The 22,251-nt window shown below is 32.2% G+C and overlaps 2 protein-coding genes across 7 annotated transcripts; both read right to left on the reverse strand.

Annotated features, from left to right (window-relative positions):
* Nucleotides 1–87: 87 nt before the first annotated feature.
* On the reverse strand, nucleotides 88–8,095 carry LOC113850329 (cingulin). 5 transcript variants are annotated; one of them, XM_027480828.1, is made up of 9 exons: nucleotides 7,959–8,095; nucleotides 7,607–7,735; nucleotides 7,215–7,523; nucleotides 4,055–7,126; nucleotides 2,899–3,724; nucleotides 2,150–2,793; nucleotides 1,578–1,725; nucleotides 1,422–1,503; nucleotides 88–755 (listed from the first exon to the last, which is right to left on the reverse strand). In XM_027480828.1, exons 2-9 carry the CDS (start codon nucleotides 7,694–7,696, stop codon nucleotides 653–655), a joined length of 5,274 nt encoding a protein of 1,757 aa, XP_027336629.1. In that variant the 5' UTR covers nucleotides 7,697–7,735; nucleotides 7,959–8,095; the 3' UTR covers nucleotides 88–652. The 5 variants fall into 5 exon arrangements, with proteins under 5 accessions (XP_027336629.1, XP_027336630.1, XP_027336631.1 ...); XM_027480829.1 differs by having other exon boundaries at nucleotides 7,215–7,520; nucleotides 7,607–7,744; nucleotides 7,959–8,078; XM_027480830.1 differs by having other exon boundaries at nucleotides 4,055–6,929; nucleotides 7,204–7,520; nucleotides 7,607–7,744; nucleotides 7,959–8,078.
* A 1,215-nt stretch (nucleotides 8,096–9,310) lies between these two features.
* On the reverse strand, nucleotides 9,311–20,016 carry LOC113850330 (probable LRR receptor-like serine/threonine-protein kinase At1g67720). 2 transcript variants are annotated; one of them, XM_027480831.1, is made up of 20 exons: nucleotides 19,817–20,016; nucleotides 19,166–19,703; nucleotides 18,433–18,944; nucleotides 18,119–18,248; nucleotides 17,746–17,817; nucleotides 17,594–17,662; nucleotides 17,401–17,472; nucleotides 17,197–17,265; nucleotides 16,949–17,115; nucleotides 16,603–16,856; nucleotides 16,140–16,266; nucleotides 15,993–16,058; nucleotides 15,714–15,900; nucleotides 15,492–15,624; nucleotides 14,900–15,134; nucleotides 10,933–10,987; nucleotides 10,476–10,638; nucleotides 10,273–10,339; nucleotides 9,901–10,138; nucleotides 9,311–9,779 (listed from the first exon to the last, which is right to left on the reverse strand). In XM_027480831.1, the coding sequence occupies exons 1-20, from the start codon at nucleotides 19,887–19,889 to the stop codon at nucleotides 9,569–9,571; spliced, it is 3,438 nt and encodes a 1,145-aa protein (XP_027336632.1). In that variant the 5' UTR covers nucleotides 19,890–20,016; the 3' UTR covers nucleotides 9,311–9,568. The 2 variants fall into 2 exon arrangements, with proteins under 2 accessions (XP_027336632.1, XP_027336633.1); XM_027480832.1 differs by lacking the exons at nucleotides 9,311–9,779; nucleotides 9,901–10,138; nucleotides 10,273–10,339; nucleotides 10,476–10,638; nucleotides 10,933–10,987 and having other exon boundaries at nucleotides 14,602–15,134; nucleotides 16,949–17,007.
* Between the last annotated feature and the right edge of the window lie 2,235 nt (nucleotides 20,017–22,251).

The following is a 22,251-nucleotide window of genomic DNA, read 5'->3' on the forward strand; positions in this document are numbered from 1 at the left end:
AATTCATTGTGTACATTCTTTAAATCATAATTATTTTTATCATATATGACCCTTGTATAAAATAATCCACTTACACAACTATAAATCAAACTTGCTCTTACACACCCACAATTTTTATTTATAAGCATGTGTATGCTATTTACAACAAATAAATTGAGATGATTATCCATAGAACGAGAACAAACAAAAAGAGTTTTGAGTTTTCCTTCAAAAGGAGAGGAAAGAGGAATCCTTTAATTGGTCTCTGTATCTTAATTATTATTCACTACTTGGGATATAAATGAGTCACTCTAAATCTTTCTACATTTTTATTACATTAACAAGCGAAAGAATTCATCTCCCTATTTTCTACCCACCTCATCGATTTTGAAACAATTTGTAGACCAATACAATGGAGGGACTTCGTTTTAGAAAAAGGAAGGCTGTCAAAAAGTTAGCCCAAACATTAAAAACCAGAGTCTCTGAATCCCTAAAATGTGATTGCAGAGAACAAATAATGGGTTTGATGAGACTAAGGGAAAACAGGTTAGGCTTCATTAAGAAGCAGAAAGAAAGACACGAATAAAAAGGGACAACTACATATCTATAATACACTTTGCAGATGCAGAACATTCAATGTTGAGCAGTCCAGGTAGGTTTGATCACAAGTTTTCTACAAGATCGTTCCCAGTAGCCATATATGCAAGAGGAGCAAATAACCAATAAGTCCTAATCTTGCTCTAGGACGACTCATGAGAACCCGACCACCAGATACCCTGCATACAGAAATTAAACCCAATTTAGTGTTGATTTCTTAATGATAAAAAAAATTAAAACATTGAACTTGCAACGTCTGAAAATGCTTTTTAGTTGAAGTATTGAAATTAAATTAAAGGGGACTATTAGTATTAATATAATAGAGACGATTTCGCTAAATCATCATTTAATGATTTATTGAAAAAAGGTTATTACAATGCGACTATGTACATTTATATGATTTCAGTAGTTTTTTCAGGGCAGAATCATTATCAATACTAAAATAGTTTTTAAAACCTTCAATCCCTTTATTCCAAGGAAAATGTCGTTATGAGTAAGATGGTTTGTTACTGTGAAAAATATAATATGTTCCCTAAATAACAACAAATATATTTAGCATTTAAATTTTCACTATAAAATGAAACCATTTTAACAGTATAGTACATGCTTCATTTTAGGCCCTCCAAAACATGAATCTTAAGCATCCTCTAGGCCGTACAACTAAACACAGCAAGGCATTGGTTGAGATTCTAGGCAAAAAATATCTTAAGGATTTTAGGTCTTCTGCTTTCAACATTTCTCACCGTGTAAATTCTACAACTGCTTGCATGTTAAAAAGCTGAAACAAGCAATTTCCAATACTCTTTATTTTTTACAATTAGTAATGACAGAAAATAGCAATTTACCAGATTCCATCAATACGATCTGCAATGAGCTTTCCTTGTTTTGGTACAAATCCAGAAGTGTTCAGGGACTTGAATGCATGACCTGCAAAGTAATCTAGAATTAAGTCTTCAAGTTTTCAAATCAAGAAATCATATTAATGAAAAACTCATAAATACCTTTGTCATCATCCGTATCAGCACTGTTAATCAAATGATTAGACTCCTCATTAATATCAAGTGCAAGATGGTCAGTAGATCCTTTTCGCATATTCCGCACATGAGCAGCTGATGGGACAGGAGATATTGCTTTCTTGCCAAGTGATCCCTGTGTAAAAGAAGCAAACACTTTATATATGCATTCCCCTTAATTACTTCAATACTTACTTTTGGCAGCTAGAGGAAAAGTATTTCATCTTTGAGAATACAGCACCATAATGAATTACTAACAGATAAAACAAGATATGATCCACCAGAAATCAAAAAAAGTTCCAATATGTACAGAGAAAAAATAACCACTAAAAAAAACTCCTAGTTCATCAGCATTTAGTTGAAGAAAATTATAAAGCACTGGCATCCATATCTATTTGTCATATTTCACATTCAATTAACTCATGAAGACAAATGTAACTTTAAAATCACCTGAAATCATCTATATTATGTCATGTAAACTTAAATAGCCTGCAGATCTACTACTGATATTGCATCATGTAAGAAATTTAAGCTTAGAAAACTATGTTAAAATTTACCACCTCTTCAACTTCAGTTATCTCAGACCCAGCAGGCAATGAGGATGATTCATATATGCTCCTCTCCTGGACAACATCCGGCTGAGAAGTCCTATCTTGAAGTGAATCTTCAAGTAATTTAATCTTGGTCATTAATTCATCAATAACCTTCTGACTTCCAACTAACTTAATACCAAGTTCCTGGGCCTTGGATTTTGAATTTTCAGATTCTGAAAGAATGGCAATTATATGTTTTTCCAATGCTGGTATTAATTCCTTCACGCCTATAGATTTTCTATCTACAACCCATTCACTGGCTCCCAAAATATCCATAATTTTTTCTAATACATAATTGAGCTCAGACAATTCATTCTTGATCAGGTTTGTGTCTTCAGAGTTTCTATTGAGCTGTTTAACTTCTTCCTTCAGATCCTTAATAACAAAATCCTTAGTTTCAAGGTTTGATTGCAGCTTTTCTTTATCATGAGACAGAGAGTTTATTTGATCATGCAACCTAGTAACACTATCAATAATGTAAGAGAGTTTTTTAACGGGGGCTGAAGTTTGTGGCTCCATATCATCTTCTTCAGACTCTACAAGGGGGATTTTTATCCTATCTATCTTGTCTAAGAGATTTCTCATCAGAGATGCTGGAAGGAGGGAGCTTTCTGCCAATGGAAAAATGAAATCAAGTCATAAACAAGTAAATCAACATATCCAAGTTAAATCAAATCTAACTTTGTTAAGTCAAGAAAGATTTCAAAACTTTTTACCTTCTTCTTTTGCCAACAAAGTATTCTGCAATGATGAAATCTCAGCCTCTTTTTCCTCCAATTTTTCTTCTAGGGCATGATAAGCCTCTAACTTATCCTTAAGCTCACTGCAAGCACTTTGCAATGATTGACCATCAGACTCCAGTTGCAAAACTCTGTTTTTATTTAAGTCTCTCTCATCTGTGACTATTTCGATAGCAACTGTTGTTTCTTTCAACTTATTCTGCAAATCTTCAATTGTTGCAGCTAACTGCTCACTTCTACAATCAAACTGTCTAATCAAAGTTTGAGCTTTTCTAGAAGCATTTATCAACTTCTGTGTGGCTTCTGCGTATTTGCTGTTCTTATGAGTATCTGCTTGTGCATCTCCTTCAAGGTTTAATTTCTGAACCTCAGATGTGAAGCCTGGTTGCCCAATATTCTTGTCAACTTCACTCTGAAGTGCACTGGTAGAATTATTGCATGCAGACAGCAATGCATTGACATCATTCTCTAAAGTGGCAATAATATTTTCCTTTTCTTCTTTCAACTTCTCCATGGTATTTGCTTTTTCTTTCATAACTTCCATGTGCTCAACAATAGTTGTTGAGATGGTCTCTGTTTCCAGCAGCTTTTCATGGAGAGGAGAAATAAACTCATCAATTGAATCAGAAAATTCATCAAACTTATCTGCAATGTGTTTGTTTCTCAACTGAAATCCTTTCACAATCTTTCCAAATGATGAGATAATGGTGTCAATATCAACACCATCAATCTCTCTATTGTCCAGTTCAACTTCAAAATTTTCAAGGTCATCCAAGAATGCTTGTCTCACAAGTGGATTTTGCTGGAACAAACAACACCACATATTAAGAAAAACACACACAATAAAAAATTAGAGAAAGCCATATTAACAATGACACCAATCGACACACACAAAATGATTGAACAGATCCAAAAGATTTGGAACAACACTTGTCTGATATCAAAACCCTGTGTAATTTTCTAAACAGTACACACTTCAAAGCATTATGCATTAATCACCATTAAATTTTCCAATTATATATATCATAATGATCAGAGACTTGGACAGCATATTAGATTGGTTAAAATCAGTATTGAATGCACAGAAAATGAGGAAATAATAACAACCAATTGACGGTGGTAACAATATTACCTCTATAACAAGGTGTTCTTCAGAATCCGTTGCAGTCATGGCAACATGGTTTCTTATTTTGTTCATAATGATATTCATATTTTTCAAGGTCTCACATTTCCTCTCAAAGCATTGCTTTATTCTGGGAAATAGAGTATTGTCTTTCATAAGCAGCTGAAGATCATTAAGGAGTCCGATGAGCTCTAGGGACCTGTTTTCTAAGCTTCCATTCTTTCCTGCTAACTCATCCATGCATGAATTTAACTTAAAACCAAGTGAGGATATCTCCTGATTAGCAATTTTATTTGCATCTTCTAGGGCAGAAATATCATCTTGTGCCTTTGATAATGCATCCTGCAGTGATTTTATAGTTGCAGAGGCACCTACCAATTTGCTAGCATGATTTTCAGCTTCATCTTGCAGCTTCTTCAATTCATTTTCCATATCAACCTTGACAACTTGATCAGCATTATACTTTTCAGTCAATAAATGGGCATTACTCTCAACCAGAGATAGTTTATCTTCTAGATCCTTTATGGTCCTGCTGGCCTCTTCCAGTTTGCTTGTCTGCCTGGATGCTTCATCTTTAATGCTCTCTAACTCTGTCTCTGCAGCAACTCTACTAATTTGAGCCTGCTCTTTCTCATTGGAAAGAAGAGAAATATCTTCTTCTGCCTGTGATAAAGCATCTTCAAGTGACTTAGTAGTGCTACAGACCTCAGCAACTTTTTCTTTAACTTTCTGTAACTCTTCATCAACTTTTGCTTTCCTGTGTTCTAACTCTATCTTTTCTTCAGCAAGTTGAGAAACACTGTCCTCTGAAGATGATAATCCCTGTTCAAGTGATTGTACAGTTGCTTGGGCATCTGCTAATTTAATTTCAAGTATACTGGCATCCTCCTTTGCTAGCTGCAACTCTTGTTCTACTCGTACCTTGGCATCTCGGCACTCAATGACATAACCACCAAGCCACTTCACCTTTTCTATTGGTTCATCAAAAACTGGATCAACTGGAAGAATGATACCATCAATACACTCCATCACTCTCTGTAACATGCTATTGCTCTCATTTAAAAATTGCTCAAACTGATTCCTTTCCCTTTTCATTTCCAGCAGATCAGCCTCTAGCTTAGGAATGCTTTCCAAGTCATTGGACAATCTGTTGATCTCATCCTTGTATTCAAAAACAGCAAAATCTTGCTTCTGCAAATCAACCTTTAACTGTTCAATCTCTGAGTTCCTTTCATTTAGAAGACTTTTTAGATTGTCCCTATCTTGAACCAGCCCCTTTCCTTTCTTAACTGCCATGGACAATTTATCCCTAAGCATGGCAGTCTTCTCCTCTGATCGTTCAAGATCCTGCAGCAGAGAATTCCTTTCTTCATTCAGTGCTACAATTTTTTCAGATGCCATTTTCAACTCAGTTAAAAGCTTATTCACATCTGATCTAATTAGCATCTCTTCTTCCAGTATATCTTCGTAGAGTATTAATCCCTGATCTCTAACGTACAATAGACTTTGAACCCTTTCAAACAACTCAGCATCAATATGAGATGCTCTAGAGAAGGGACCACTCTGTCCTCTTATAACTTCAAAGCATAAATCAATGATTCGCGAAGTGCTGGAAGAGAATTGATCAATCCCTTCATCTTCCATGTTTAGGCCACAAAAATCGACTAACATATTCACTATCTGATCCTTCTCCAAAGAAATTTGATGGTTCTTGCCAACAAGCTCATCATATTTGAACCTCCAATCAGTTAATTCTGAAAGAAGGTAATCTTTCTCCTGTAATTCCAGCAAAAAAGAAACACTCAACCGATCAATATAATTATGGGATGCTTCATTGATTGTAGAAATTTCTTCCTGTAGAGTATACACATCATCCTGGGCCCTATGGAAAGAATTTGTAACCCAATTTATTTGTGATTCCAAATCAGAAGATGAAATAGGTTCTGGTAGGTCTGCTAGAGATAGAGTTTCCTTCAATTTGCTTAGCTCCAGGAAGGCATCCTTAACTGCATTTCTGTCCTCCACAAGCCATCTTAGTCTCTCTGGCATATCAAACATTTCAGGTTCATCGGGATTGGCATGAGACAAGATTTCTTTCACTTGATCAAAAATTGCATTATTTTGTAGTAAAGAATTCTGCAGGGATGCAACCATATTTTCACTTTGGGCCAACTCCTCTTTAGCAAGTTCAGCAGCTTCTAGAGCAACTGACTTCTCTTGCAATTCAATCAAACATTTCTCGAGCTCACTGGATTTTTCAGCCAGTGACATCTTTAATGAATCTCTCTGCTGTACTAATGCCTTTCCTTTTGTCACAGCCATACTAAGCTTTTCTTTCGTATTACCACATTTAACCTTTTCCTGCTCAAGTTCTATTTTCACATTTCCAAGTTCAGTATTTAATGTCCCTATTATCAACTTTTCCTTGTCAAGCTCTTCAACCAGTTTCCGATTTTCATCTTCTAACTGAGCCAGTTTTTCAACCAATTCTGTTTCCTTTCTTTTGAGATCCAGTAACCCACCACGAGCATCAACAAGTATGCTCTCATATTCCTGCTCTTTAGTGTCCAAGCCTACCTCAGAGAAAGATTGCCCGAGTTGATAAATTTCAGAAAGTATCTGATTATACTTTTCTATTAAAAGCATAGTTCCTTCCTCAATGTTAACTATTTTCCCGCTAATTGAATCATCCAATACTTGCTCCCGAGTAACAACTGTTGCAAGAGAGGATAGCATCTTATCTATCACAATCTCAACATTACGATCCTTTTCAAGCTGAGCTTCTGATGAAACTTGCAAACTTTCATTAGATACCGTTAATTGGGCAAGCTTTGCATTAAGATCCTCTATCTCAAGGTCCTTCATAGACAGATGTTCACGAAGACTACTGATAGTGGTTTCACTGTTCAATCGTTCTTCTGAATCAGTTTTCACAAACTCCAAACATTCTTTTATCATCCCCCTTACTGGAACATCAGTCACTTCCCTAGATCCAACTCCAGCTTCATTCTGTTGACCCGTGAGAGCCTTTAGCTGAGAATGAAGATCAAGCACTCCCTGGGTAACAGTTCGCATTTCTTCCTGCATCGCCCCGAAAATGAAAAGATGAATATTTGATGACAAACTCAATCTGTGATAGCTAAAACTACTCGTAACACAAACCACAAACCTGGTATTCTTGCACAATACTTTCTTTCTCAGCAACAGCCTTCTCCAGCTGGCCTTGGGAATAACCATCTCCCACTCCATTGCCCAATTCAACAAAATGATTCTGTTGTTGATGCATAACTTGATTTTCCTCTAACTTGTCATCTTCATTTTCCACAGCTGCAACTTCTTCTTCCTTTTGCCTACCATCGAATGTGGTTAACTCATCAGGGCAATCAACAAACATGTCATCTCTGGCAGTATCCTCTGTAGATTTTCCATCTTCAGCCTCCCCCAAAACTCCATCCTTAATATCATCACGCTCTCCCTGCTTCACTCACTCGCATTAATTAATAATCAAAACTCAGCATTACCCAAATTCCCCTTGCTTAGGTAATTAATAATGGTAGGTACCTGATCTTGATATGCATCAGTGTTTGATACATGAGGACCCGAATCCGAATCCGCTTCCGAAACCTGCTCTGCTACGTGATTCTCAGACATCTCAACATTCAACTCCCTCCTCCCAAGCAAGATTCGGATCTGTAATTTCTATTTTTCTTAAAATTACAATCCACAAATAATAATCTAGAAAGCATTAAAATCAATTAAATTCAAAAATCAAATCAATTCAATCTAAAATCAAGTAAACAAACCGGATTTTCATTAAGAACTAGAGAAAGAAAGAAAGAAAGAAACCCTAAAATGAAATTGACTTCGAAAATCTGAAATAGCAGTGAGAGCCAAACGAAGTGTAAATCCGCACCTGTTAAGACGACGAAATTCGGATTGTAAGAAAAGCAAAATTCACAAGGTGATTTTTATTTTATTTTATTTTATTTATTTATTTATTATGGTTTTGCGTTGGTACTACAAGATCCTGAAAACTGGTATATGGTAAACGGCAACGTTGCGAGACTCGTCGTTGACCTTTCTGCTATTTGGAAGAGGCAATACGTCACTTCGTTTGAATTAGTTTGCCAAAACGTAGCTGCTTTTGTCGTTCATTGCGTTTTTGGTTAACTGTCTTGTCTTTACTAAGCTTCCAATGTGGTTTGAATGTATTGGCTGGTATGCCATACTTGTTCAAGTTTAATTCACTACCCCATATTTAATTACTAATTATTATAGAACATGATTCATTTTGATCAGATAATAATAATAATAAAATGTTAACTTCAAAGCACTGAAAATAAGTAATTAATAATATTATTATTAAATTAAAATAAAAATATTTATTGTATTTTTATAACTTCAATATAATAAATTTATTTTTCTTAAGTTATTTTATCTATGAATGTTTTAACTCAGTGCTAAAACTGAAATTAGCAAAAATTATAATAATAATGTGAAAAATATCTTCTCATTAATTTAATGGTGCATCTTGAATATTTCTTATTAATATTTCATCATTGAAGCTATTGTTCACTCTTTATGCTCCTTTTCAGCAATTATATGCAAGTCTTTACTTGCTAGAAACGTAGACATAATATGCTCCTGTGTGAAATATTTCAAACTTTAATGGAAAAAAAAAGGTTAAACTTCAACCCTGTAATCATATATTCGTATTATATTAATTTTATAAGAAAAATTAAGTTGAAGCCTTGAAAATTAATGAAAAAATTCATATACAAAGTCAACGTGATTCGTTGGAAAGTTGAGGCATTTTGGTGCTTCCACCAAGTCTAACAAGAATGGCGTGGCACTGTGGTAAGAGTATGAACAAAAATATGGGTAGGTGTTTTTTCTTCTTTTTTAAAAAAAAAAGTTATTTAAGCACAAAATGAATCTTGATTCAAACTTTATCACAAACTTTCAAAGACAAAGTGCTAATATATATATAAAAGCATTCACATTTTTTCAACACCTAAATGCTTATTCAAGATAAATAATTCTGACATAATATCAAAGATTGTATAAAATCATTCAACTTAACTCTACTTGACCTTTTCTGATAATTTGTTCATCACAACCGTGATGCTATCTATACAAATAATATTTAGAAGTACTCCTTATGCCATGAATTAGATTTATCTTGGATGGTTATGCACAAATTTTAACATTTCCAACATAAAAAACAATCACACGGATTCATCTTCTCAATATCAGTGTGTCACAACAAGTACAATACAAGAAGATTTAGCTTAATGGATCCTTATACAAGGAATTCCACATTAATTGCAAGATCAATGTCTACAATGGAGATACTATCACAGGAGTAAAAAGATAGTTTTTCTGGGCTAAAATTCCAGAAATCTCTCATACCAAAGCTGTGATGAAATGACCAGAGTAATTTTCTTTTTTTACCAGACTCTATTCACATTTGCAGTCCGGAATTTCCTACCTGTACATTTTTTTTCTTATTTAGTAAAAAAATTAAATCAGATATTCATAATACATTAGGAAAAGTGCATCTGGGTGATCTTTAGGTAGCTTGTTGATATAGAGGTAAAAACGCAACAAGTCCTCCTTAGAAACTGTTTCAGCATCAACAACATCATCATTACAAGTTAGTACCCATAGATCCTCCGAATTAACTCTTCTTAAGTTACCGCGGCAAAAAGGACAAGATTCAGATTTTCTGTTCCTGCAATTTGAAAAAGTCCAGCATAAGGGTGTTCAAATGATGAGCGATTGGCAATGGCATATAAAAATGAAAGTTGACAATAAGGGATATAAAGATATAAACAAATGTTATTATTAATTACCACTTGCGGTAGCATTTAATACACATGGCATGACAGCAATTAGGTAAAACCATTTTGGTGCAAGGCTCTAAGCAAATCCCACATTCATCTTCTCTTTGGAAATCAAGATTGGTTAGTTTCCCACCTTCAATCACCTTCTTGCCATAACTTGAACCTTCCATGCTTGAGTGCCCTTCTTCACAATCCTCCAACTTCTCAAAACTACCATGAAGCCGCTGAAGAGATGGCAATATAACAGCTGAAGTTCAATTTTTTTATGACGTAAAAAAAGTGAGGAATAGTCAGTGATGGAAGCCATAAATAATTACACTTTTTATGCAAGAAAAACTAAAATAAAATAAGGTATTTTGGGCAACTCAAACATTCACACACCATAAAAGTCCCCAATGGTAGCCTTCCTTCCGTGAGTGGACATGTTTGATCTACCATCATTGTGTACCTATGGTATATTAATTTAGGAGAGCAACAACAGCAAAAGAAAAACATGAATCAATTATAGCCTACGTGTAATAGTAAAACTGTCCAAAACAGTCAAACAGAAAAGTAACAACACACCACTACATCAAGAAACTCACCTTGTATATAAGTACGTGGAAGAGATTGAGATACCGATGCAGAAAGCCTGCACAAGAACAATCCATCCATTGTAGAAATAGTAGGAAGAGAGGAGCAAGTTGATTGTAAACCAATTTCATTTGAACAAGAGTCCCACCCTTGGTTCTGGGAATTGCAGCAGCCCTAGAGGGCACAGCACACAATTCAAATTCAGAGGGGGAAAAATCACAATCAAATTGATAAGTGATAAGAAAATTCCTATTATAAGAAACAAATTAAAAGAACAAATACACAAGTTGATCATCTTCCTCTAATAAACAAAAATTACTAGAAACAATTGAAGGCAGTAATCAACAACTATCTAAAGACCCTTTATTTCCAAATTTTTTTCATAGAACCCAAAAACATATATAAAAAAAAGGAAAGATTATAAATTGGTGAAAAATAAATAAAGGGTAAGTTAAAAATTAAACTCACAAAGCATTGGCGTGTTGAATATCAGCCTCCAGTACTTTGAGAGAATCCTGATAAGGTAACCGGGAAAGGTGGTACGGCATCATTGCCATCTTTCCCTCTTAGCTTTTACTTTGTGGAAAGATGAAGAACAGAATCAATAGGTTCACAGAGAGAGAGAGAGAGAGAGAGATGATTCTTCCTTCAAAGTCAAGACAAAACTCAAGTGGGTGAAGGTGATCAATCTTGAGTTAAGCACCCTTATCCTAAATTGATCACCATAGAAAGGGAAAATGAAGAAACAAGTGAGCAACTGAAAGCGATGAAGAGAAGAGAAAAAAAGATTCAGCTTTTTATGGTTTTGTGTCCCAATGTTTGAAGCTTTTGGAGAATATATGAGTGTGGTTGGGTTTTGGTTTTTGGGTGTTGCGGTGGGTGAGGTAAGGAATGCCGTATGACAAACTATGCGTTGCGTACTGCGTTGTTTCCCATGACAACATAACATAATACCTACGACTACGATACCATATACCTTAATCATACAATACAATAAGTGTATTAAAATTAATTTTAGTATTCATAAGTATATCTCGTTAAATAAAAACTAAGATTTATATCATTTTAATCATAACAAAAGAGGTGTTAAACATTGTGTTCTATTCATATTAGGAAACTCACCGTGTTATTATTAAATGTCTGTCCTTTTGTGTACTTATGTTATTATTCTTTCTCTCCTCTTCATAGTATGCTTATGGCTAACTTATCTAGAATTTCATTTGTAGTATTCTAGTTTTTTAATTTAAATTTTGAATATTGTGTGATCTATTGTCTTAATTATTGCATGAGATTTTCAAAAAAAATTATTTAATTTTTTAAAGACAAGATATTTAATAAAATATAGTGATATTTAAAAGAATTAAATTAAAAAAAAAAGTAACTATTACTTTATAACAAAAAAATATTTCATAAAAAAATAATTTTAAAAATAAAAGATCAAATGATAAAATTATGATTTCCTTAATTAAGTCTTATTATTATTGTTTTTATTATAATATTCTAAAATTAAATATTTTAAACTTGTTAAATATCATTATCACGAAGAAGACTTTTAAACATATTTTTAAGTTAAATTAAAATTTTAAAAAGATAAAGAAAACCTTAAAAGAAAACTGTTTATTTTTTTAGTATTATTAAAAAAAAAACCATTTCAAATACATAAATAAACTTTTAATTTTAAATCCGAGGAACAAACTAAATTTAAGTTTTGTAAATCCTAAAACAACTCTATTATTTCCATTTCAAATCACACTCTTAGATAAGAGCTCTTTCTATTTAAGAAAATGCAAAAATTCAAAGTAAGAAATCTATAAGTTAAAGATGAAAAGAACATGTCGTAGAGTTATCAAACTCGAGGTTTGGTGTTGAAGATAAAATAATATTAGTTTCGTCTTACATTAGATAAAAATTCAAAGTCCATTAAATGCTTCCTATGGTCAAGGATGGGGTTTTGCATAGTAGTTGAATTTGAATAATTCTTCAATTTTGTTTTTCTTTTCATATAAAATATTTATATGCATGTTATATCACTTGTTAATGATTATTCTAGTGAAGTGCCATTATATTAAGTTATTATATTAATTTATTTTGGGTATCTCGATTAGGTTTTTTTTATGTACAATCCATCAAAATAAGGTCAAATCCACCCATATTTTATCTTATTTTAGATTCTATATTACAAAGATTACACGTTATAATATTCATGGCTTCTTCTAATCTGATATATTTATTATTCATAATCAGATTGTTGAAGCTATACCCATGCTGTGACTCAATTAATGAGACAGCGATGAAGGAGAATTATTGGTAAGGTTTCAACTTTAAAGAAATCAAGTTATTCAAATCATGTCAATTTTCGTCCCAAAAGTGGAGAAACAAACAAGAGACAACTGGGAATTGGAAAATAAAGGTGTGTTTAGGTTAAGTCTCAGAAGAATAATGAGTTCAAATCCATTTAATTTTTGCCTTGGATCCATTTGAGCTTGGCAATTTTGCTTCGTAATTGGAATTCAACTTATTTTTTTTAATTTTTTAGAATTTGGATTATCAGGGAATAGTTATATTTTTAAAAAGTGGAAAATGTTTAAAAAAAAATTTAAGTTATAAGCTCAGATTTGTTAGTTTTTAATTTTTCAAAATCAAAACTCAATTAAATATTGGGCTTGTCTCTTTTAAAATTGAAATAAGTTAAGTAATCAACTAAAAGTCTCTAGTTTTGATTGACTTGAATTGATTGGTTTTTGAGTCAACTCAATTTAACCCACTTATATTTTTTCTTGAAAAATGTCACCTCAATAATAATAAACACATTTGTTGTTACATAGACTTTTTAACATGTGAAATGAAAAAAATAGGATTCTGTAATTTTTTTTATTTTAAGAAATTACTTGAATAAATAAAATTTAAAAACAATTTTCTCTCTCTTCAATATTAATAACTTTAATCCTGCAATAAAATATAATATTTTTTATTTTTGAATATTCCTAGCTCTAATTGTTGGTTTAGCTTGACTCATAAATTTCTTGTTGAAATATGTTGTAAAATCAAATCTTAATTTTAGCTAGTATTTTTTATTTAATTATCATACATATAAATACAAGTATTAATATAATATTGCATTAGATTTATAATAATAAAAATAATAAAATATTTATTTATGATATAATAATTACTTATTTATCACAATATAAAAAATATTTAATTATATTTTTTGAAAAATTAATTTTTATTTATATTCTTATACAAGAAAGAATATATCCCTTTTAAATATTTTAAATATATATTTTTAAATATTAAATATTAAACAATATATGAGTATAATTTTAATGTATTATTAATATATTTTTAATATTTTTAGTTATTAAAATATTCAATAGATATGATTTTTAAAATAATTATTGTAAATTATTTATTTTTACTAATATTAATTTTGATTAAATAGTAATATAAAAATATTTTATCCTATCAACAAAGTTTAGTTAAATTTATTTGTTAAAGATATTTTTTAAAAATTAATTAACAATAAAATTCATATTTTTATTATTAATTATTATAAATAAAGATAATTTTATCAAATCGCATAGCGCCAAGAATTAAATTTAGTTTGTGTAATTAAAGTCTACTTTTGAAAAAAATTATTTAGCTAACTTGCATTAAAAAAAAGAAGCTTCAAACACATTATTATTATTATTATTATTTGGCTCAAAAAGGCACCTATAATTTGAAACAAAAATGCATAATTTTTTAAATTATATCAAAACAGACTTGAATAAAAAAATAATCATAATAATTAATTATGATATTTTTAGGCTTACGGATTTACTTAACCCTTTACGGGCCAGTTGGTGCTGTTGAGTTAGGGTCAAATCAGACTGGTCCATAGAAATGTAAACACATTCATCTAACCCTTCGGCAATCAATTTTTCATAAATAGAAATTATTAAGGACAATAATAATAATAATAATAAACTATTAAGGATCAAGGCAACGTAATTAACATTGTTTAAGAATCAAATTGAATATTTCTTGTGTCTAATAATTTTTTTATTTTTGTTTTCAATTAATGTTTCTCAGCACCCCACAAAAAAAAAAGGGGCACTTTCCTTGTCCATTCCAATTTACAGATAGCCAAATTAAATGTTAAATCTTTGAACTAGCCAAGTAAGAATATTATATTTTCGTTGGTTCTAAGATTTGAAGGTGTCTTATCTTGTCACTAGTGAGTGAGAGTGTCACTTGTATGAACACATTAGTATATAATATAGCAATGGACAAAAAGGGTAAAGGAAAAAATGATCAATAATGTACAAAACCTACCTTTATATATGAAAGAAAAATAGTTATCTTGCTGATGGGAGGCATCCATTTGATGAGCCAGGACTCTCAATTTCAAGAAAACTTGCAAGTAAAGTTTTACGTGAAGATTGTGGTTTTGAACTACTAGAAGATGATGAAGAAAACTTTAGTTGACTTTCTGACCCTTTTTCAATCTTTGAAGCATCTTGAATGGCCAAAATGACTTCTTGCATCCTTGGCCTGGAGGCACCATGTTGCTCTACACATTGCATGGCAATTTCTGCAACCCTCCAAACTGACTCAGTTTTCACATTCCCAACAAGGGAAGGATCCATTATGCTTATCACATCTCCTTTACGAATTAAGGATCTTGCCTACAAAAACACGTAAAAATTTGCATGAAAATCTGCAACAAAATTTTGAACATATTCATTTAATCTTTATATTTTAGTCTTTATACATATATTTTGTTACGATATAGTTTATGTTATTATGATATTATTAACAAATAAAAGAATGAACAGTAACTTTTACTAATAGTGTTATATAATAACAGAAACTAAAATATAACAAATTTAGATATATGAAACAAGTGTCAATATTTTAACCTATATACATACATTACTAGCTAAATTAATTGCTTCACATGATGTTGTGCAAGTTCAATTGTTCAATTTATTGATGCTATTTTTTCAACTTTGCATTGTTGAGAAAAGGCAACGCAAACATACCCAGTGAACGATATTCATCTCAGGACCATAATCTTCTGATGATACAGGCTTTTTTCCAGATATCAGTTCCAGCAGAACAACTCCAAAACTGTACACATCACTCTTTTCAGTCAGTTGTTGATTTGCATAGTATCTGTTCAAGGGAAAAGAAACTGAGCTGAGAGTGTTGAAGAGAATGATATTGTTTGATCATAGAGACGTGACATGAGAACCATGGCTTACTCAGGATCTAGGTAACCCACAGTTCCCCTTGCAACACTTGATATGTGAGTTAAATCTTCTTCAGCTAGTCTTGAGAGTCCAAAATCCGACACTTTTGCTCTCATATTGATGTCTAGGAGAATATTGCTTGTTTTCACATCCCGGTGAATGATACTAGGATTGCATCCTGTGTGTAAATATTCAAGACCTACAAACATATTTGAAAAATTGCTCTTTATCTGTTAATTTGGAAGTGAAACACTAAAATTAGTAATGGACCAAGAAGATTAATTAATCAACCCTTAGCTGCATCTTCTGCAATACGAAGCCGAGCTAACCAATCTAATTGCTTCTGACTTGAACACTCTGTCAAAACATTGGAATTTATATCATGCACGACTTTTTACTACTAAGTAAATAGATGAACACAAGGGTGTTGAATTAGACCATGAATGTATTCCCTTAAAGTGCCGTTGTGCATGTACTCATAAACCAGAATATGTTGGTATTCTTCTTCACAATATCCAATCAGAGGAACCAAGTTTCTGTGATGAATTCTTGACAAAAGGGCTACCTGCATTTGTGACTCTACAATCAATGAGCTGAAAACTATGTTTTCTCATGTTCTTCTTGTTCCCTTCAACTATCTAAGAAATTTGTGTTCTAAATTAGATCTTCTGCGGTTAGACCTGAAGTGGAGTTTCGAAGGTTTCATAGTTTCAATTTCTTAAGCTGTTTGAACTTTAAACATTGGTATTATTGTATCTCTAATACTGAGAATGCTATACTTATGAAATTGAATGAATACAATACTTTTGATAAACTGCAACTAAAAATATATTGTAAGACACCGATGGGGTAATTGTACAGGAATAGATTCTTAATCAAGATTCAAATATGGAAAGGCTACCTCATTTACAAATTGTTGGTTCCCATGGCTGGATGGATCAGTCATAGTCTTAACTGCCACCTCTTTTCCATCTCTCATTTTCCCATAGAAGACAGATCCAAAGCTTCCTTTGCCAATTTTCTTTGAAAAATTATTAGTAGCTTCCTTCAACTCTGAGAGTGTAATGTAGTAAGCAGTACCTTCATCCATTAAATTCCCACCTCGACCAAATGAGTATCCAGTTAAAGGTTTAGTGCTGCTGCGTCCAGAAATACCTGCATGCAGAGCACAAAAATGCTTTAATGGTTCATGGTAGAACTTGATTATTGTCTATTTAAAAATATTAGATTTGACTTACTGGACTAACCTTGTTCATCACGTTTTTGTTGAGATGTCTTTCTCCGTAGATTAAGCAATAGCACCAAACTTGTTAAGAACAATATTAATAGAATCACTAGTACTCCAACAGAAATTCCTAGCATCAAATGAAAATGTTTCTTGTTCCCTCTATGCAGTTCAAGATTATCATCAAATCTAGAAGAAAAAAAAATGTTGCTTCAATCAAGGAACTAAACTAATAAAAAAGAAAAATGTATTTTTGCTTAGCATACTTACTTGAAAATTATTTTTCCAGACAATAATCCTGCAGGTATTTCCCCAGTAAATGAGTTATTCTGTATGAACCTGTCATACATCCATAAATGTTGCATGATTCATAAATATCTGGGGCAACAATTATGCTCAGTTGGAAAAATTTTGGATTAACTAGAAAAATGCTGCTGAAAGTAGAGATGATAAACATAGATGATTGCTACATACAGTGCTTGTAAACTTGGTAAACTACCCAAGTAAGATGGTAGTGGACCAGTCAATTTGTTGTTCTCTAGATGCCTGCATGTCATTAGTTCAAAAAATGAAAATAAGAAAAAGGGGACAATGAATGGTGTTTCCAAAATATTGATTTCACCTCAACCCTTCCATAAAAGGATACGAGTGAAACTAAAGAACTTACACAATCTTTAAATTGACAAGATTGCTCATGTCAGGAAGTTGTCCTGTAAGCAAGTTTCCATCTAACCACCTAAGAAAACAACAATGAATTAAAAAAGAAACCACATTTAAAACAATGAATAAACGCCTTTATTCTGAAGGTGATTTACTTACAGTTCTGTCAATGCTTCCATGTTGTTGAGTTCCTGTGGTATTTCACCCTTCAGATTCCTTCTTGACAGGTTTCTAATACAGTTTATGTAAATTAAGTAAATATTTGTACCACTTAAACTTCGAGGAAGTATTTTCTCTGGAAAAATGTTATGTTAACAATAAAATTATTTGAAAATAATTTTCCATCATGCTTCTGCCTAATCTTTTCTCTAAATATCCGGGTATTTCACATTCTATAACACCAACTTTTGGAACTCAACATTCTAGTGTGTTTAAAAACTTGTGTCAGAGATGAGTCGTCCTTAAAATGACAATTCACTAGGCTAGAAGGTAGCATAAAACATAAGTGTCAACAAAGGTATGGAGATGTTACATCTTTGTAATTCTTGGAGGTGTAGTGGTACTACAGTTTATCCACTCCCAGGGAGTAGGAACACAGGGGTCACCTTCATTCTTCAGGACACTGTCAGGAGACAAGAAGCGAAGTGCATTTACAAAATTTGCTGCAAAATAAAAGTATGTTAGCAATCTGTTCATTCGGTACAACAATGTAATTGCTGAAAGTTAGTGATCAAACTCAAATTATTTAATCTTTGTTGTGGTTACTAATTACCCTTCCAAAAAAGCAATGTTGGGCATGCATAAAATATCAATTTTGCCAAATATAAAATGATATTAAGTACTTACAATCTTGCTTGTCGGTCTTTGAAGCAATTTGTACATATTTGCTTATTTCCATTGCATTTAGAAGAGGTCCTCTTGTAGAATCCCGGGTCTTAACGAAGGAGAATGAAAGAACAAATTCCAGACTCACATTCATGTAACTTGGTTCATAAAGAGTGTAGCTCCCATTGGCATTCTCAGCAATGTTCACCACTGCATTGCTATAGTCAGCTATGTAAGGTTGCTCCAACTTGAATTTTCTAGTCTCATTCTTGTCCAGATCTTCAATCTCAGCAAAATATGCATAAGCTCTAGCATTGCTAGGGAAGTCTTCTAGGTTTAGTCTATAGCTAAGTACTCCTTTTGTGCCAACAACTGCAGTTTGCATCACTTTAACAGGTGGATATTCTCTTGTCTCTATTTCTATGTTCTTTGTTGTGTTGATTCTTTCTGTGCCTGGAGCCACCCCAACAAGATAATTTTGTCTCTTTATAAGATCAGACTCCCAAATTCTATCATATGGATCATCAGGATACCTGACAAATATTTGTTAATAAATCAATTAAGCTTGATGCCAACAAAAATGTGTTTTTTATTTTTTTTAATTTTCCACTCAAGCTAGGAATTATGCAAAACTTCAAATATATGTTCTATTGTTTTTATTTCTCTCATGTCAAATGCTAAAAGTCCACAGCATGTGCTAAAAACGTAGCAGATGTAGAAAAACAGAAAACACTATGAGGGCGAGATGCCAGACCTCACAGCATCCTCACTTGGAGCACCAAAGTTGATTCTTGCAGCCACTTTCAAGAAGAAACTGCTCTCAAAATCCGTGGCATACATAGAAAGATTCAAGGGCCTCAACTCAAGGGTAGATATGAAGGGAGAACCAGTTGTAGCACAGCACAGGCAAACATCAAAAGAGTTTGAGGGTGCCCTGAAGATCATTTCCTTCACATATATTCTTGAAGCATCATATATTGACACAGTAGCCCATTTAGTTGCATCCAAGTAGAGCTGAAACTGAGGGTATGTGTCTCCATCATCCAAGCTTCCATATTGAAACGTTGCTCTTACCAGATACCTTCTTCTCTCCTCAGTGCTAAGTGTATAACAGTACTTCCTATTATCTATAGGAAAGTCTCTTCGTCTCTGATACTGAACCTTGTTTCCATTAGGATTTTGAACTTCCACTGGCTTGCCATATTGCATGATCCCAGAGTCTGAAATCCATGCAAGGCCTGTGCTTTTATCAGTGTAGTTACTAGTCCCTCCACAATCAATACTGATAAATTCTGCATCCCAAGTCAATTTTCTCACAGATTTAAAGCTCCATCATGGTTATATTTTCTTCCATGTATCATAAAAATGAGTTGTTGATAAAAATGACTAGAAAGTTGAAACATACCTTCAAGTTGGCTAACCACACATGATGTTATAAGAGAAACAACCACCAGAAAAATAGAACAAAAAAAACCCATTGGACTTGGAAGAGAAACTAATAATTTGCATCAAGAATTTTGTGTGATTGATAACATCAACTGCTTGTTTGAGTTTGGCATCTCAACCAGCTTTCTCCCACTTTAACTTTTTCGACTGATAAGTATATTGATTGTTCGTTCACGTTTGTTGTATCTTTATCTGATGTTGGAATCTCTCTTTTACTTTAAGAAAAATAAGACTTCATGTTCTCCTTTTTCTTTTTCTCTTTCCCCTAATAAAAATAGTGACATACAAGGCACAAGCTCAAATCACAATCTAGGACGAGTTGATGAAATTAACATTTGAGCCCACTGATTTGTTTTCAATGGAAGAAGCTGCCATGAACAGGATTAGTTGGTATAATAAGCTGTCTTGTTCCTATACGACAACATGAACAGAATTGATGTCGGGTTGCAAAACAGGTTGCATCAATAATCCTGAATGCACCACCCCATTATGGTCAGTTCCATAAATCTTATCTCTTTTCTTTGTTATTAAGTATTTCCAATATTTTGGACTGAATTTGAAACGTCCCTTTTAATATATTTGACATAAGTTGATGAATAATATATAAATGCTATCTAATGTAAAAATTATATATATTAGACACAAAACAAAACTATGCTAACTGCCGAGACCAAAAGCAAAGAGATAGAACAAGAAAACCAAGTGCAAGATGCATAATTAAAATTGAAGGTTGTTAATTTATATAATTTGATTTGTGCTTTTAATGGTGCAACTTTAGACCAAGTTGTCATTCTGCTTTTTGAAACTTGAGAAAGTGCATAGATATTGTGCGGCCTAGATTCCTATACTGTGGAAGAGTGTGGTCCCCACTCTAATCTCGATGCAATCAAACCAGTTGGTCCAATTGGTTTATTAAAAAAAACCATATATTATATGGAGTTTGTAAATATTATATGACTTATAAAATCTATATATATTTCTCTCTTTTAATTAACCATCCAATAATAATATACAAAATTCCAACATGTTTTCCTTGAATTTGCAAGAATCAGATTCTATCATGGGCTCAAACTACAATATGGAAAAAACAAATTCACCAATTTAAAGAGTTTATACAATCTTATTAATCTTCGTTGAGACGAATAAAATCAGAATAATGATCCTTTCATAAAGTTTATGCAAACTAACTTTTCTCCTATTCGTTGTAAACTCGTATTAAATGTTTAATCCAATAACTTTCATAAAGTTTAATCCAACTGATATTTGTTTTGTTTTGTTTTTTACAAAAACTCTCCTGTGGCATATAAAAGACAAGTGCAGAACAATGTTGTATAAGAAGAGTTCAAAAAGAAAAGGTTTAATTGTGTATTTTTGTCTCTTTATTTTTAATTATGTGTAGTTTATTCTTCTAATTTTTTAAAATTAATTGAGTCTTTTTCATTTTTAAAATAAGTAAAGTTGGTTTCTTCATGAATTCTTTTTTATCTCAAGCTTTTAAATTTTTATTTTTCACTCAGAAACTTTGTAAAATTTGATAAATATGTTAGAACCGTTATAATATAATGTACGAGTTTTATTTTGTATGTAATATACTTTTGAATAAAACAAAACATGAAATACATTTAAAATATAAAATTTTATTTCATGAAAAATAGTAAAAGGAAAAAGATCAAACCAACCGTTTTGTCTGCGCCTCAAGCTTTGAAATCCAACAATCGCATGTATCATATCAAACTTTGTTCCTCCAATGCTAGATCCTAACTTATGTTTGATTGAGGGGGAAGCCAAAAAAAAAATTATGTAAATGAAAATTGGTTAATTTTTTTTTAAAAATGTGTTAAATATTTTTAATATATAAATAAATAGATTGGTTATTTTTTTTTATTTTGAACAAAATTATTAGTTTCTTTCATTTTCTTTCCATTTGAAGAGAAACAATATTATAAATTTTTATTTTTTGGTCTTTTAATTTTGAGTGTATGTATGTTGTATCAAGTTATGAGAGATATGATTGTTTAAATATGATATATTTTCTATGTAAATGCAGTTGACCAAGCTCAATTAAAGAATTCATAAATAAGATATTACTGATATTATAATCTGAATTAACAAATCTTATCATTCAATGCTGGGACTGCATTCCAGCACCTCCATTCTTGGGCCCTACAGTAATGTTTTATTTTGTCAACCATGCCAATGTAGTTGTCCAAATTGTTTTTGTTGTAATTTTGGGCCTATGCCAATGTCAAAGACCTGGCCCATAGTTTTATTGATGTGAGGTATATTTACTGGACACATTAGGTTTAAGAAACCTTGTTTGGTGTCTGACTAAAAATGATTAATATCCATAAGAGGTTGTATTATAAATTTATTATAATAATTTTAAGAGTCAAT

This window comes from Abrus precatorius, unplaced genomic scaffold (genome assembly GCF_003935025.1).
Source record: "Abrus precatorius isolate BTA unplaced genomic scaffold, Abrus_2018 Scaffold9, whole genome shotgun sequence".
Taxonomy (NCBI): domain Eukaryota; kingdom Viridiplantae; phylum Streptophyta; class Magnoliopsida; order Fabales; family Fabaceae; genus Abrus; species Abrus precatorius.

Bases quoted from the DNA above. Each gene is read 5' to 3' on its own strand.
- LOC113850330 (XM_027480831.1), bottom strand. From the start codon at position 19,889: ATGGGTTTTTTTTGTTCTATTTTTCTGGTGGTTGTTTCTCTTATAACA. The intron at 16,267-16,602 runs GTAGCCTTTCCA...TCACAAATGCAG, and splicing joins ACCAACAATTTGTAAATGAG to GTAGCCCTTTTGTCAAGAAT. The intron at 10,988-14,899 runs CAAAACCACAAT...TTTCCCGGTTAC, and splicing joins TTCATCATCTTCTAGTAGTT to CTTATCAGGATTCTCTCAAA.
- LOC113850329 (XM_027480828.1), bottom strand. From the start codon at position 7,696: ATGTCTGAGAATCACGTAGCAGAGCAGGTTTCGGAAGCGGATTCGGAT. The intron at 2,794-2,898 runs GTAAAAAGTTTT...TTCCATTGGCAG, and splicing joins TTTGTTGGCAAAAGAAGAAG to AAAGCTCCCTCCTTCCAGCA. The intron at 756-1,421 runs GTAAATTGCTAT...TTCTGTATGCAG, and splicing joins GATCGTATTGATGGAATCTG to GGTATCTGGTGGTCGGGTTC.